We start from the raw sequence: 15,040 nt of genomic DNA on the forward strand, positions 1-15,040 counted from the left end.
TGAGCATTTTGGACCTTTCCGTCTTCAATTCTTCGTTTTCACCTTTTGTCTTCGCACTTATTAAATATAAACGAATATTACTTGAATATGGAACAATTACAACTAAAATCCTGTCTTTCTTGGGGGATAATGCTATGAAATATATGTTCCTTTTTAGCCTTATCAATAGCCTTAAATTATCCCTTAATTATATCACTCAAAGTGTATCTTAAACTTTCGAGTGTTTTGGTCATTTACTTCTATAAATCATCGTCTCGCTATTTGTTAAAATACATTTTTATAATAGCGTTTACTGTAGCAAAAGCCAAATTTTACTGTAGCAATTCACTGTAGCAAAGTCAATTTCACTGTAGCAAATAGTGATTTTCGAAAACACTGTAGCATTTTGAGTAATGTGGCAATTTGAAAACACTGTAACAAATTAGTGTTTAACTGGTTCATCTTAAACGCTTTAGTTAACTTATCTAAATATCAATTGAATCAATAAACGAATGTTACTATCGTTTATTATATATATGTATATATCTTTTTAATATACATAAATCAGTTTTTAAATACACATTGGAAGTTATTTATAAATAAATTTTAATAATAAATATTTCAACTTATCATATACATTCAAATAGATATTTAAACCAATAAGTTTAATGTACGGTATCAAACAATTAATACATTGTTACCTTTTCATGTTATAGTATATATGTATCTATTTACATATAATTGTTCGCGAATCGTCGAAAACAACCGAAGGGTATTTAAATATATAAAAGTAATTCAAAAATTTTGAGATTCAGTTTTACAGACTTTGCTTATCGTGTCGGAAATGTTAATCATACAAAGATTAAGTTTAAATTTAGTCGAAATTTCTGGGTCATCACAAATTGTGACTACGTTTAGGACAAGTGATTTATTATCACGTAATGAAAAGAGATAAAACAATGAAGGAGCATTTAATAGAAAATCGAGATAAAAATAAAATAATTTGCATAAGAAATGAAACGCTTTAATGATGTTTATGTAACAATGGTAGCTACTTGAACATGTAGATATATATGAGTGTGATCTAAGAGAAAACATCTTTTATTTATTTTTATTTTTTTTATTTTTTATTTTTTTGGAAAAAAAAAGAAACAAATCCAAAACGCAGAAATCTGATCGACTTATAATTAAAGGACATATGAGTATTTTGACATGAAGAGATGCAAACTTTATGCGATTTAGGTTGAATGATTGTTTGAAGGACATTGAGAGACTTAAGCCCATTACATGGATATATATATATAATAAGCCAAAAGTTATCCGACAAATATGTCTACTACATTAAGACTTGACCCTCAACCTCATTATTAAAAGACCACGGTACTCCAACGACCCTTTGGTTAGGGAAGATTACATACAGAGCAAAATATTAACCAAATACTTGGTATGCAATGGAAATCAATAGACCAACACGAGGTACAACCGTACAACCCACATGCTCATGATTTAAAGGTAGAAGTTTTCCCTCGCAGCCCAACAGAATTACACCATGGCTGTTTCCACAACCCATTCCTGACCATCACTAAATATTTGTTATAGACAGGATTCGCACATGAGACCTCTTATAAGAAACTCAGAGCCCTAACTACTGAACCATCTTGTGATGGTTCCACAAGCTCATGATTTGTTTGGGTTAAAAGAAGCATGTCAATTTTGAACTTTTTCCCTTTGATGAGCAAGCACGTTTTACCAGTAGTGTCCACCTATATATGTTATGCAGAAATATAGTCTAACCTTTATGAATGAAAGACGTGCACATTAGGCTACTTTTCGTGAATTCACCGATGATGCTGTTATGTAAAAAGGGTAAACATATGATGACAAATCTTCTTTTTCAAAGATTTACCAATTAACCAGATATATCGTGATATATCGTGACCGTTTTGGACCTTTTCCTTGAACACTCTCAAAATGTTTACTTAAAAGGTTAAAACTTTAAAGACCTCTATAAGAAAATCATCATAATCCCATATTCAATCTTGTTCTAAACCAAACCACAACCTATCTTTGATAACTCATCAATGTAATATATCATAACAAATTGAATACTTTGAAGGTACTGAGGTACATATACCTTCATTTACTTGTCCCACTTCATCAACTTTAATCCATGTAAAAATATATCAACATTTCAACCACTTTAGAACAACAGGATAATCACAATGTCATTTTGAGGTTGAAGGTCGTTTTGTGTGCGATTTTGAGCCATGTAACTTATCTACAATTGTATATTGCATTCTATGTATGATCAACTCCCAGTTACATTTTTGCTAAAAAAGGAAGTTATAAATGTCACTGAAGATAGCCATGATGCTTGATGATATTGCCAAGATTAACATCACCCACGATACTCGCCTGTCCTTTTTGGTTGCGATTCCATGAGTGTCCCTGCAAGACCGAAACAGCAAACATCCGTTACATGTATCATAATTGCAACATTGAATTTAAGACTCTTTGAATGTGACAATGTTTCACCCTAGTAATATGATGAATGAATTTTTTATATACAAATACTAGTATACCAAATGCCTTCTATCGTTTTCATTTTCATTCCCTTACTTTCAAGCTCTCAAGATGAAGTTGATTAAAGTATAACAATCAATCCAGAAGAATATATATATATATAAAAAAAAAAAAAATACATAAAAGTAGCAGTTTCTTACGAGTTGAAAAGTTTCAATAAGCATGTAACAAAATCCATGCCACTTAAAATGTCTAACTTGTACTGCCTCAGTTCCTCGAAACTGAATCTCGACAAGTAGTTTTAGTAATTTTGACCAATATACTTGTATATTATGAACCATCCCAAGATAGCCCTGGATCCCTGATATCCTAACTAAAGGTCTCATGAATTACTTCCCCTTATAAGCGTAGCCTGGAAAGGGAAAAGGGTCGAAAACGGTCACAGGATAACTTAGTTAGGCTGTGTATATCTTAGTAAAAATTACTCCCCTTATAAGCGTAGCCTGGAAAGGGAAAACATTGTCCGTTTAGTTGTATACTTTTATATTATGAAAATGTAAACCTGGTTATGTTTTAACTCTAATTGGCTAAACGGGTGCAAACAATTAGTTTGAAAGGAAAAGGGTCGAAAGTAGTCCAGGGTTAGATAGAGGAGTAAAACCTTTTACTGCATAAAACCTACCTAAATGATTCATTCAGAAAAGTAGCTTATTGTGGAAACAACATAACCGTATTTGGCACACTAACTATTCATTCAAAAATCATATGTGTTCAGCTAAAAAAGTGTTACGGGTCAATCTAGTCCGACCAACTTCAAATGGTGCAAAAAATAACCCATTTTGACATGCCTTTTTCCCCACCTTAACCTTGTAGCTCAAAAGGAGAATAGTCTCAGTCATTTTTTTAACGGCGGTTAGAAGTCACTACGCAGAGTAATTTTCTAACGTAGCATCCAAGGGAAATAATACACAGCTACTGCACATATAAAAACTGAATATACAGCAATTTATACCAGACGAAAAGGGTATTATAATTTATAATATAATATATGACTCACCTTAGGGCAACAGCAGCTGGAAAAATGAAACCGACAGAGACAGTAGCAGTTGCACCCGTAAACTGAAACGCGTCCCAAATGCTAGGTACAAAATTTGCTCCAAGGAAGATAAAACTCATTAAAAATGTGGTTACCGTTATAAATCTTTTATTGTCATATACAATCGGCTTTGCGTAAGGGAAAAGAAGATCATCAACGTTGAGACGCAAAGAGAAAAATACGATCGGGAAAACGAGCATCAAATGAAGACAGTAGCTTATTCTCACAACATCGTTAATGAGCGAGCTATACGCGATTCCGAGATCACCATCAAAGTTTGCAAGTACATCATCCTGAGTATGATTACCAAACAGTAGAAATCCAAAAAAACTGGTTGCCACGTACACCGAAGAACATAAAATGATTGATGTTTTAACTATAGACTTCATCTGATTAGGATCTTTTAACTCGTTGTCTATAGGATGAACTGTACATTAAAAATAAAAAAATAAAAAAAAAAACAAGCAGAAATTAGGTTCATATTTGACAATTTATTTCATAAAGACAAAATTACGCAATTGGTCACTAATGTTTTGCCAAAAGTTCATGGATGGACCTAAAGTATTTTTTTTGACGTGGATGACCACAACAACAACAAAACCCAATACCACATGAGTGGTGTATGGGGAGGTGAGATGTAGACAATCCTTCCCCTATCCGAGAATAAAAACAAGTCATTTCTCCACTCAGAGTGAAACACTCTCAAAAGTAGAGAAAGTTATCCCTCTTTCTATTCAACGGATAAAGAGATTGCTTCCGAATGGACCTCCGGCCAATAAGTAGGAAATTTAAAAAAAAAAAAAAAAAAAAGTAAAATTAAATTAAAAATAAAATTGAGACGCCATGAAAATGGTAGAATCAAATTTCCATGGGTTTTAAATCCTGCATGCAATTCAATTTAGGCTCTAAACGGCAGTCAAGACGCCAATAAATGCTGTTGACTCAAAAATAGAGCCGACTTTGACGTGGATGACCCTAATATTTAAAAAAGTTGCGTCATTGGTCCTTGAAGGTAACAGATGTTGGATCCCCAACGTTAGCATGCATCATCGTGTGCACCTCACGTGATGCAGACTAAAGTTGGGGATCTAACGTTTGTTACCTTCAGGGACCAACGACGCAATTTTTTTCAAATATTAGGGTTATCCACGTCAAAAAATACTTTAAGTCCATCCATGAAACTCTGGGCAAACATGAGGGACCAATGGCGTAACTTTTCTTTTATAAAAGACAGATGATAGTATTACCGTTGTGATGGCAGATATACGCAGTAACTAGTACAGGAACAGTTGTGAATAGTCTTAAAACCGATGTCCGATCAACAAACTCAGGCAGCAAACGAGGCATTGCAACACTTCCATTGAATATTTTAGTTATAGTTACTCCGGCTGTAATTACTACAAATATAACTGCCAAACCCACCGACAAAGCTGATGTGTATCTCAACGAATCTAGCATTTTTGTTGAACTAAATAAGTATAAGCACAAGACAAATATGGTATACTTTGAAAATAAAACACAATTGTATGTTGATAAAAATTCTGCTTTGTTGCATCAAAATATACATAAGGAAAGTAGTGTGCGAATGTGAGTTGAAGTAGGCAAAACTCACCTACACGTTTAAAGGATATTAGAGGAGAGATAACAATTACGGTCGTTAGAAGCAGCAAGACAGAACGTGTGGTCCACCAATGATGCCCGAACCATTCTTGCATCACACCCAAATGGTGTTCACCCTCGGACCATGTCCCAGATAGCACATCACCTGTCAACAACACTCGAGAGATTTAAACTCACAACATTTTTTTATTTTATTTTAATATTTTATAGGCAAGGCCGCAAAGTTAAAATCCAACTATCCACGTACTCAAAGAAGTACTTCGTCTTTGGGCAGTGATCCGTACACCACCAAAAATTATCCATACACCAAAACTGCTTTAGAGGGTTGTACAGTATAAAATTATAATGCAAGTGTTGGTGGTGTACGGTTAATTTTTAGTGTTGTACGGATTATCACCCTGCGTCTATCCCAGTGGCGGAGCTATGTAGAAAGCAATGGGGTCATATGACCCCAACGAAATCGAATATATAAATGAATGTCTTAAAGAACACAAGTTCATTGGCAATTTACTGGTTATGTAACAATTACTTGAAGTCCGAGACGAAGGTTCAAGGCCTTTGCATGTATTTTTTATTACTCTGTATCTTTTTAATTGTCTAGCACGACATCAAATATAGGTTAGTAACTTTACGTCTTTACCCATTTATATATGGAGTCCAGTCAATATATATAAAGTCTATGTTCACCAAAGTATTATTTGAATGTTTAATCTAGCTAATTACTCCATATAATTTATTTATTAACAAAAGAAATATCTAACATGGCTGGGCAACCAACAACCTTTTTCTGTAACTCGGTGAAAATTTGGCAATTATTTTGTGACACCATCCATCTTAAATCCTAGCTTCGCCACTGGTCTATCCTTATGTATTTGGTTATCATAAACATTTACGTATTTCTATGTAAGTTATGAATTTATGATTGTACGATCGTAATCCATAGTACTAATGATTTTAACGACTCTTGAACAAATTTGAATACATTAAAGTTAATATATCTCTTCTACAAGTAAAATGTTGTATATTTAGAAACATCACATGCTACAAGCAAGTGCTAAATAACAACGTATTTAAGTCGAACTACGTTAACGTGAATAACATGTAACATTGTAACATGCTAATCAATAACAACCTATTTACTCTAAATTAGGCAGGGTAAGCTGCAAAAGATTAAAAAAACTAATAATTCAACTTAAAAAAAATAAAAAAATACATGAGCAGATGAACACTTTAATTAGCAATCTGCTAATCAGGAACACCACAAAGGGATTTAATTTCTTATAAAAAAGAATAAGGTAAAATACAGCCTAATTAATTATTATGGCATAAGTGACTAAAATTTACAAATAAATTAAATGTCAAAATTAAAGGCAATGAAAATGTATACCAATAATGATCATGTACACAACAAGCAATCCGACATTATTAACGACAATTCCGATTTGTAACAACAACTTTCCGGAACCATCAAACGCATCTCCGACAAGACCGGAATATGAATTTGCTTTACAAGCTCTACTGAACCTAAGAATCATATCAATTGATGATTCAGTTAAAATCCCAACTAAGATTATGATAATTAGACCTGGAATCATTCCCAATTGTTTGAGAGTGGCGGGTAACGCCATGATTCCGGCACCGACAATTGTGGTTGATAAATTAAAGACGGCGCCGGAGAATGAGGCGCCGGAGAATGAGGCGCCGGAGAATCCGGATTCCGGTTGGGAAGTGGGTGTGTTGTTGGAATAGTTGGAATGGGGAAGGAGTGGAGTTGACCGGAGACTCCGGCGGTGTTTCCGGTCTCCGGCGAACGGCATTTTGTTTTGTGTTTAGACAAGAACAAGATGTGAAATGAACTGTCAAGTTGCAACTTGCAACGTCTTTGTAAGCGCCGTGGTAGTAATAAATACTCTAATGAAATTTAAATTCGTAATATCTCTCTCTCTCTCTAATAATATTTTCTCTCCCTACAAAACATCACCACATACTTTTTCATCGGTATTTCTTCAAAAAAGGCATCTAGATCCATTTTCCAGTTCTGTTTCCTCCGCCGGTTTGCTATCTTCGGATTCATAACCTTCTCCGGCCAACGGCATCTCACCGGTGGTTCGTTTTTAATGCTTTTTGTGTAATAAGTCGTTTCGCCGCTGTTTCTTCCTTCTCTGGTGTCGGGCTTCTCTGTTTCGGCTTCCTCGTTCGTCTTTCGGTCTCCAGGCGACGATTCCGTGATGTTTATTCTCGGGATCCGGAGTTCGGTAAGGGTCTGGGGTTGCGGGTATTAGGGTTCCGGCGTCTGGGTTGTGGGGTCGGTTTGCTGCCATCTCTCGCTTCTTCCTCTCGTCGTTGATGGTTGCTCTCTGATGGTGTGGGAAGGTGACGAATTCCTTTGGAATTCTACCTTTCACTTTTGGTAAGTTTCCGTTTTCGTTTTGGGGTTTTTAGTCGATTGTGGTTGTTAGGGTGACGATGGTGTGAATTGTGTTGATCTCCGTTGGATTCCAGTGGATTCCGATGGTTTTCGGTGTTTTTCGGCGGCTGTTTCCGGCGGTTTCCGGTGGTTACTGGCGGTCTACGGCAGAGATCTGTTTGGTTTTATGTACTTAGAAAACTCGGTGAAATGGCTTGGCTTCTATTGGTTTGACTACGCATTTGGTACTGTTTGGTCGTCGCTAGTTTAGTGTGTTCAGACTTTTCCCGTAGCCGAGTCTGTTCGGGTGGACTCGGTGTTGTTGCCAGCGTGTGTTGATTTAGTTGACCTCGGAAAATAGGCCTCGGGTTTGGTGATGCTGGAGTGCCCGGCGTTCATATTTGGGTGCGGCTGTTGAATTGTAGTGTTTGCGGGGTTGAATACGGGCCCGGTTTTATGATATATTTAGATTTAGGTTAGGTGGTTTTCGTTGTGTCATTTTATTTTCAATATGCTCATTTTCTTTCAATCATTGTACTAGTCCTGTGTGTAAGACGATAAGAGCGAGCTCTTTCAATTTCAATCATTGTCATTTGTACGTTCCACCGGATCTTTACGATATATATATATATATATATATATATATATATATATATATATATATATATATTAACTATTTTGCCGAAAAAAGTAATAAATACTCTAATAAATAAATAACTAAATAATATACATATAAATATTGTTATCAAATTGTAACGACCCCAAATCCGTTTACCAAAAACGAAGCACATTTTTTTATTTTATTTTATTAGTTAGGTACCATTAAACATTCACGTTACATAAACCATTCCAAATAGTTTTAACCAATACTTAATACCATAACGACACGTTTAACAATTTATAATGACCCTTGATACACAAATTACACATTACAAAAATATTTGTAATAGTGACTCAATCACACGAAATATGGGTTAATACACAATAACCCAACCCGTTACCAAGAGCATAATCCCGGGGACTACCAAATTCCCAATCCGCGATCAAATATCCAAAAGCTACCCCCATCGAGCCCAAGCGTTCCTACGCATCTAGTCTAACAACTTGCTAGCTTCGCAATCACAATACCTGTAAAAAGGTAAACAACGAGAGGGGTAAGCTTAAACCTTAGTGAATGCAATAATTATACATATACGTATACAATTTACCTACTTGCACTCACTTACACAAACACGCATAAAATCCCGCATATCAATTCACACAAGCTAGCATTTTCAAACATATAAACTAGCACCATCATTAGCATATAATCTCAACAATATAAATTCTAAATAATAAGCAACACACAAAAAATCGATGTTCAAAACATCCGTTAGTTTTCAAGGCTAGCCCCGCGAATGGTATCGTCAACATCGAACTTAAACCCCATCCGCCCCATTTAATGTGGTATCGTCAACATCGAACTTAAAACCCACATATGAGGTATCGTCTACATCGAACTTTAACCCCTCATCAAGATCAAAACAATAGTGGTATGGCATCGTCAGCATCGAACTTTAACTCCATACATGAGGTATCGTCAACACCGAATTTTAAACCCTCATCAAACAAACAATAGTGATATGGCATCATCAACATCGAACTTTAACTCCATACATAAGGTATCGTCAACATCGAACTTAAAACCCTCATCAAAACAAACAATATACTCTAGGATATGGTATCGTCAACATCGAACTTTAACCCATATCCCACAAGTAAATAAATCATATACATACACATACAATTATTCCACTCACCTTGAAATGTTCGCACAAGTCATGTATGTAATTCGCATCCAAACGCAACCGAGCAAGCTTTTACCTATAATACACATATAGGTACAATATACACATAAATACACATTCTCTAAAAGAGAACCCGAAACAAACATTCCCTTAGCCGAGGGATCAAACCTTGCTCGCCAAAACCCACTCATTTAACGCCTAATGGACACAAACCAATTACCAATTCGGGTGGTAATTCAAACCCACTCTACAAGTACAATTTAACTCAAATTATACTTTACACCAATTAGACCAAAATTAGGTCTTGACACTAAATTACTGCTTAGGTAGTAATCATTTCAAACGTCGTTTACACAAAAACCCCAACACGTGCAATATTGACCCATATTGCTTTTGACGGTGTTTGACTTATTGTTAAAATACCATTTTAACCCAAAATCACTTTCAACGATTAATTACATCCAAAGACGTCCTTTAACACTTAACAAAAGTGTTTAAACATCTATTTAATCCAAAATTTGAGTCCTTACCAAATTCGACCCAATCAAAGCCAATCCATTTTGACATAAGTCCCAAAAATGCCCAAAATTACTAACAGCTAGTGATTATACTTCCAAAACACCAATTAACACTTAAATCAAGTATTTACATACTTGATTCACCAAAACTAGTTTGACACTAAATCAAAGTCAACACCCATTTTCGACCAACTAACATGTTCTTATGAACATCTATGCACTAACACATTTATAATCTAGTGATTTACACCCAAAATCATGACCAAATTCGTCATCAAACCCTAACCCACCAATAACGGGTCAAAACTCATCTACTAACCACAACAAACCCATTTCACAACCATTAAAGGGTTTCTAACAAAATCAAGCTCAAACACTAATTTGAATATCAAAATCAAATAATGAAAATCGGAGTTAGAACTTACCAACACTACCAAAACGTAGCCGTTAACGAGGTGAACAACCTTAACTCTTGCACTTTAACCCGAATCAACCTCTGTAACACCCCATTTTTCCTTTGGCATGTTGCTTTGGTCGACGTACGAAGTCCAAAGGTGCGTATTCGATCTTTATTGTGTTTGAATTTATCCACGTTTTTTTAATCTAGTCATAAAACGAAAAAGGGCCTGAAAACCAAAAATTACGGCCGCAATTTATGGCCTTACGGTCGCAACTTTTGAACAGGGAGACATGTTTCTGAAAACAGCCAAAGTTATGGCCGCAATATTAGGGATTACGGCCGCAATATTGGGGATTACGGCCGCAATTTTGTGGATTACGGCCGCAATATTGGTGCTGACAGGTTACGAATTTAACCTTAAATTTGGGGTTTTTAAGGGGCTAAATGGTCTTTTCACATGTTGGATGGTTTGGAGAGCTTGAAAACTGATCAAAGCTTATCCTAAACTCATTTAACACTTTTACACCTACACACATTCAATTTAGAGAGAGAGAGATTGAGTTTTAGTGAGAGGAAGCTCACTTTGAGGAAGAAGGAGACCAAATCTCGCCCGAGCCCAAGTTTTAAAGTTGTTCCCTACGTCTCTAGCTACGTTGTGATAGTGTTGGTAAGTCTTAACTCTGAGTTTTGAGTTTAATTTGATTTATAGCTAGGGTTTGTTCATTTAAGGCTTGTAAGACCCATTTGGGGGTTCAATGGGTGAATTTGGGTTAAATTGATGTAAGGAAACCCTAAGATTTTGTAATCTAGGGTTTGGTCTTGTAATTTGGTGTTTGTAAGTATTAATTGTGTTGTAAATCACTAATACACTTGTGAGTTAGAGAAAGGTGGTTAATGGGTTCAAGTTTGACCAAATTATAAGTCTAAATGTTAAAATGGGTCAAATGGGTAATGGTTGACCTAGTTGGGTAAGATGGGTAGGAAATACCCTAAGTTTGTGTTAGTTGGTGTTGTGAGACTTTAATCATTAGCTTTTAGTGATTTATGACAAGTTTTGACCTTAAATGGGCAGTTTTGGTGTGAACGGGTCATTTAATGTAAATGGGTCATTAAATGCTCAAGTGTTAAATGTTGGTGTCTAGTCCAACTAGTTTGGTGTATTGAATATGTACTTAATGTATTAGGTACCTTGCGTTGAAGCTTGCGGATTTGCGTAATCATCACCTAGGCGTCAAGGTGAGTGGAATATTTATACATATATGTATGTAGTTTATTTACTCGTATGCGATGTGGGCCTTAGGTGCCACATCGTGAGTATTAGTGTTATGTCACAAGACGGTGACTTATTGATGGTATGGGTGATGAGAACTACGGGTCGGTAGTGTCTTGATATGTGACTCACAAGCCGGTGACACCTCATGGTGGTTCACAAGTCGGTGACCCCTTTTGTAGTGACGGGTGATTCACAAGTCGGTGACACCCTATAGTGCTTCACAAGTCGGTGACACTTAATGGCGCTTCACAAGTCGGTGACGCCACATGGCGTTCACAATTCGGTGGCCCATATGTATTGGTGGGTGATTCACAAGTCGGTGACACCCTTTGGTGATTCACAAGTCGGTAACACCTTATGATGATTCACAAGTCGGTGACATCATACGAGTGAGACTCGACGTTATTGGTCGTCTACAAGTCGGTAGTGCCATAGCGGGGAATGGTTAAGCATGTTTATGCATTGTTATGATTTAGTATATTATTGTGGAGATCTATATACTAATGTTGTTGCTAGTTGTATGTTTGATGATGCTAGCTCGTTTATGCATTGTTTGCATGGTATTTTGTAAGTGGATGCGTGTAGGTAAACTATATATGTATATGTATAAGTATTGCATTCACCAAGCAATTAGCTTACCCTCTCGTTGTTTATATTTTTTTTATAGGTTGCAAGTGGCGGCTTGGGTTTGCTTGGGGACTAGTGCTTTATGGATTGCTTTATACTTTTGATTAGGATTGGGCAGCGTTCCCGATCACCATGCTCGGTTTTGGTTGTAAAGTGAACTAGTCGGGTCATGAACTATATTTTGGATACGTCAAATGGGTTACGGGTTGTATTCCCATTTTGTAAACTTAATTCATGTATTGTATGTTTTAAAGATGTCTAAACTTAATATTGTAATGATGATGTTTTCGGAAACATAAATGGACTAATGTTGCATATATTATTATGTTAAAAAGGAAAAAAATTTATGGGCTGGAAATACGACGGGTTGGATCGTTTCAAGTGGTATCAGAGCATGGTCTAAGGGATTTAGGCGACTTGAGATAGGTGCCTAGACTTAGACTTTATTGTGTATGCGTTTTATGCGGGACTTGTAGGAGACAGGTCAGACCGGGTTGGTTAGTGCCTTAGAGAATAGGTGCATTAGCTACATGTTGATTATGTTGTTACTAATCATGTTGTTGTATGTTGAACATCTAGCGAGATGGTTGTTGTAATTATGAGCTCGGCGTAGCATGCGAGCGTAATAATGCTTCGCGACCATTATTACGGTTGCAAGCCAAGTTAAGTGAGTAATGTACAACAAGTATTGAACTAGATGGGGTGTACGAACGGTGACATATTTATATGATTGTGAATATAGATCGTGGCGATGTATATAATTTATTCGTGTTGCGTTCCTAACCGAGTTCATTTCTTAGAATGACGACAAGGAACAAACAAGTTAACGAAGATCAAGGCGAAGACTCCGAGTTCACGGCTAAGATTGAGGCCATCTTTAAACGTCAAAAAGCGGAGTTTCTCGAGGATGTTAGAAAGGTTTTCCAGGAATCGGTTGATGGGCAAGTAACCGAGTTAATCAACGAGTGAATGGATGCCGCGATCGAAAAGGCATTCGAAGCTAGAAACATTTATCCTCGTGGTGAAGGGGGTGATGGTAACGGTGGACATGGAAGGCGAGACTTCCATTATAAGAACTTCAAGGATGCTCAACCTCCTATGTTTAATGGGGTGAGAGATCCGTTGAAGAGTACATGTTGGGTTTCCGACATCGAGGGGGCTTTCCGTACTAGTAAATGTCCTCTCGAGAAGAAAACGAGATACGGTTCTAGTATGTTACGTGAAGAAGCCAAGATAGGGTGGGATGACAAGATTCAATTGTATGGTGAAGAACAATGTATGAGCTTGTCGTGGGAAGAGTTTAAAAAGGAGTTCTTTGATGAATACCGAACTCAATCCGACCTTAATAAAATCCGGGACGAGTTGCGCGATTTGCGACAAGGTTCGATGGACTTGGTTACTCTCAAGTCTACTTTCTTGTCAAAAACCTGTTTCATCGCGATCCGCGATGAACCAAAAAGCGATACATGTACCCCAAACGCGATACATGCAGCTCACTTTCATTTTTCAGTTTCCAGCTTCAATTTAAAAGTTCAGGGACTGAGGTTGACAGATTCTGAATCTGATGTAAATTCTGAAAATGCATAAGTGTTAGGCTCACTTTTAGTGGCGCTTTCTTATGCACACATTTACTGACACTTTCAGGAACATTTTCTGATGCACAAAATTCAGGATCTTACACAAATCTATTTACTTTTTTTTGGGCAAAATAACAATAACATTAGAACGGATCCGAAGATCAACAAGTACAACCGTTACAAAAAAAAAAAAACAAAAGAGCCCTAGTCTAACAAAACTAACTAAACAAAACGGCTCACTAACAGGGTGAACAAACACGTTTAATCTACTAAACAAAGTAAACCAAGGCTATAACTAGCGGAAACTTAAATAACAGGCTACACTAAAAAAAGAAAATAAAACATAACATCGGGGTACTCGCCGGAAAATCACTGGAACAGCAACCGAAAAACAAATCCGACAGCTAACATAACAACCAGCGACAATCTAACCAAAAAGTACCGACCGGAAAAACTAAACAAATACCGCTAGCAGCCACATTTAAGCTACCGAAAATAGCAGGTCAACAAAACGACAACCAACAACTCCGGCAGACCCTCCAATAAAAAAAACCCCAGCCGAAAAGGAAGAAACCAGCAGACCCTCCTTCATCCGCCGCAAGGCCGTCAACCCGGAACCAGGAGCCAAAATTACCGGCAACAAATACTCCATCTGAAACCAGAATGCCAACTTGGCACTTGTCGCCTGGTCCAAAAAATGAATCGTTACCAGAAAAACCAAACTCCGGTGAAGGAATAACAAATCCGGCGAGCCGACGAGGCACACTTCAAACAGAACCACAGTCAAAACAGAAACCCGATGGTGAAGCCCACAAGTACAACGGCGAACGAGAAAACGTCGCCCAACCGGTGCACCGAGGAGGAGCACCGACGAGTTACGGCGAGACTGAGGGGAACAGAGATGATTCAGGAAGCACGTTCGGTCAAAACTGAAAACAAAAAAACAAAGCCGACGACCATCATGGCTTCCGATCATCCTTCAGTAACTTCCACGAGAATGACGGCAGTCAAAGAAGGAATGGCCGGAAAAACCATACCAGTCACCGGAAAAAGAAAAGTGAAAAAATTCGGGCCATTGTCGAGGTGACAGTGGCCGGAAAAGGGACCAGAGGTGTAGATCTACAAAACGCAAGTGAGATAAAGAAAGAAGAAGATCGGAAGAAAAAAGATGGGAGCTTAAAGAAAGAAGAAAATGACCAGAGATATAGATTTGCACACTTTCCAAGTGAGAGG

The 15,040-nt window shown here is 37.0% G+C and overlaps 1 protein-coding gene across 2 annotated transcripts; it reads right to left on the minus strand.

Annotated features, from left to right (window-relative positions):
- Positions 1-2,118: 2,118 nt before the first annotated feature.
- LOC139872462 (amino acid transporter AVT6A-like) lies at positions 2,119-7,076 on the minus strand. Of its 2 annotated transcripts, XM_071860338.1 has the most exons (6): positions 6,606-7,076; positions 5,211-5,363; positions 4,846-5,049; positions 3,694-4,025; positions 3,560-3,575; positions 2,294-2,427 (listed from the first exon to the last, which is right to left on the minus strand). In XM_071860338.1, exons 1-5 carry the CDS (start codon positions 7,033-7,035, stop codon positions 3,561-3,563), a joined length of 1,134 nt encoding a protein of 377 aa, XP_071716439.1. In that variant the 5' UTR covers positions 7,036-7,076; the 3' UTR covers positions 2,294-2,427; position 3,560. The 2 variants fall into 2 exon arrangements, with proteins under 2 accessions (XP_071716438.1, XP_071716439.1); XM_071860337.1 differs by having other exon boundaries at positions 2,119-2,427; positions 3,560-4,025.
- Positions 7,077-15,040: the final 7,964 nt, after the last annotated feature.

The sequence above is a fragment of the Rutidosis leptorrhynchoides genome, chromosome 10, assembly GCF_046630445.1.
Source record: "Rutidosis leptorrhynchoides isolate AG116_Rl617_1_P2 chromosome 10, CSIRO_AGI_Rlap_v1, whole genome shotgun sequence".
NCBI classification, from domain to species: Eukaryota; Viridiplantae; Streptophyta; class Magnoliopsida; order Asterales; family Asteraceae; genus Rutidosis; species Rutidosis leptorrhynchoides.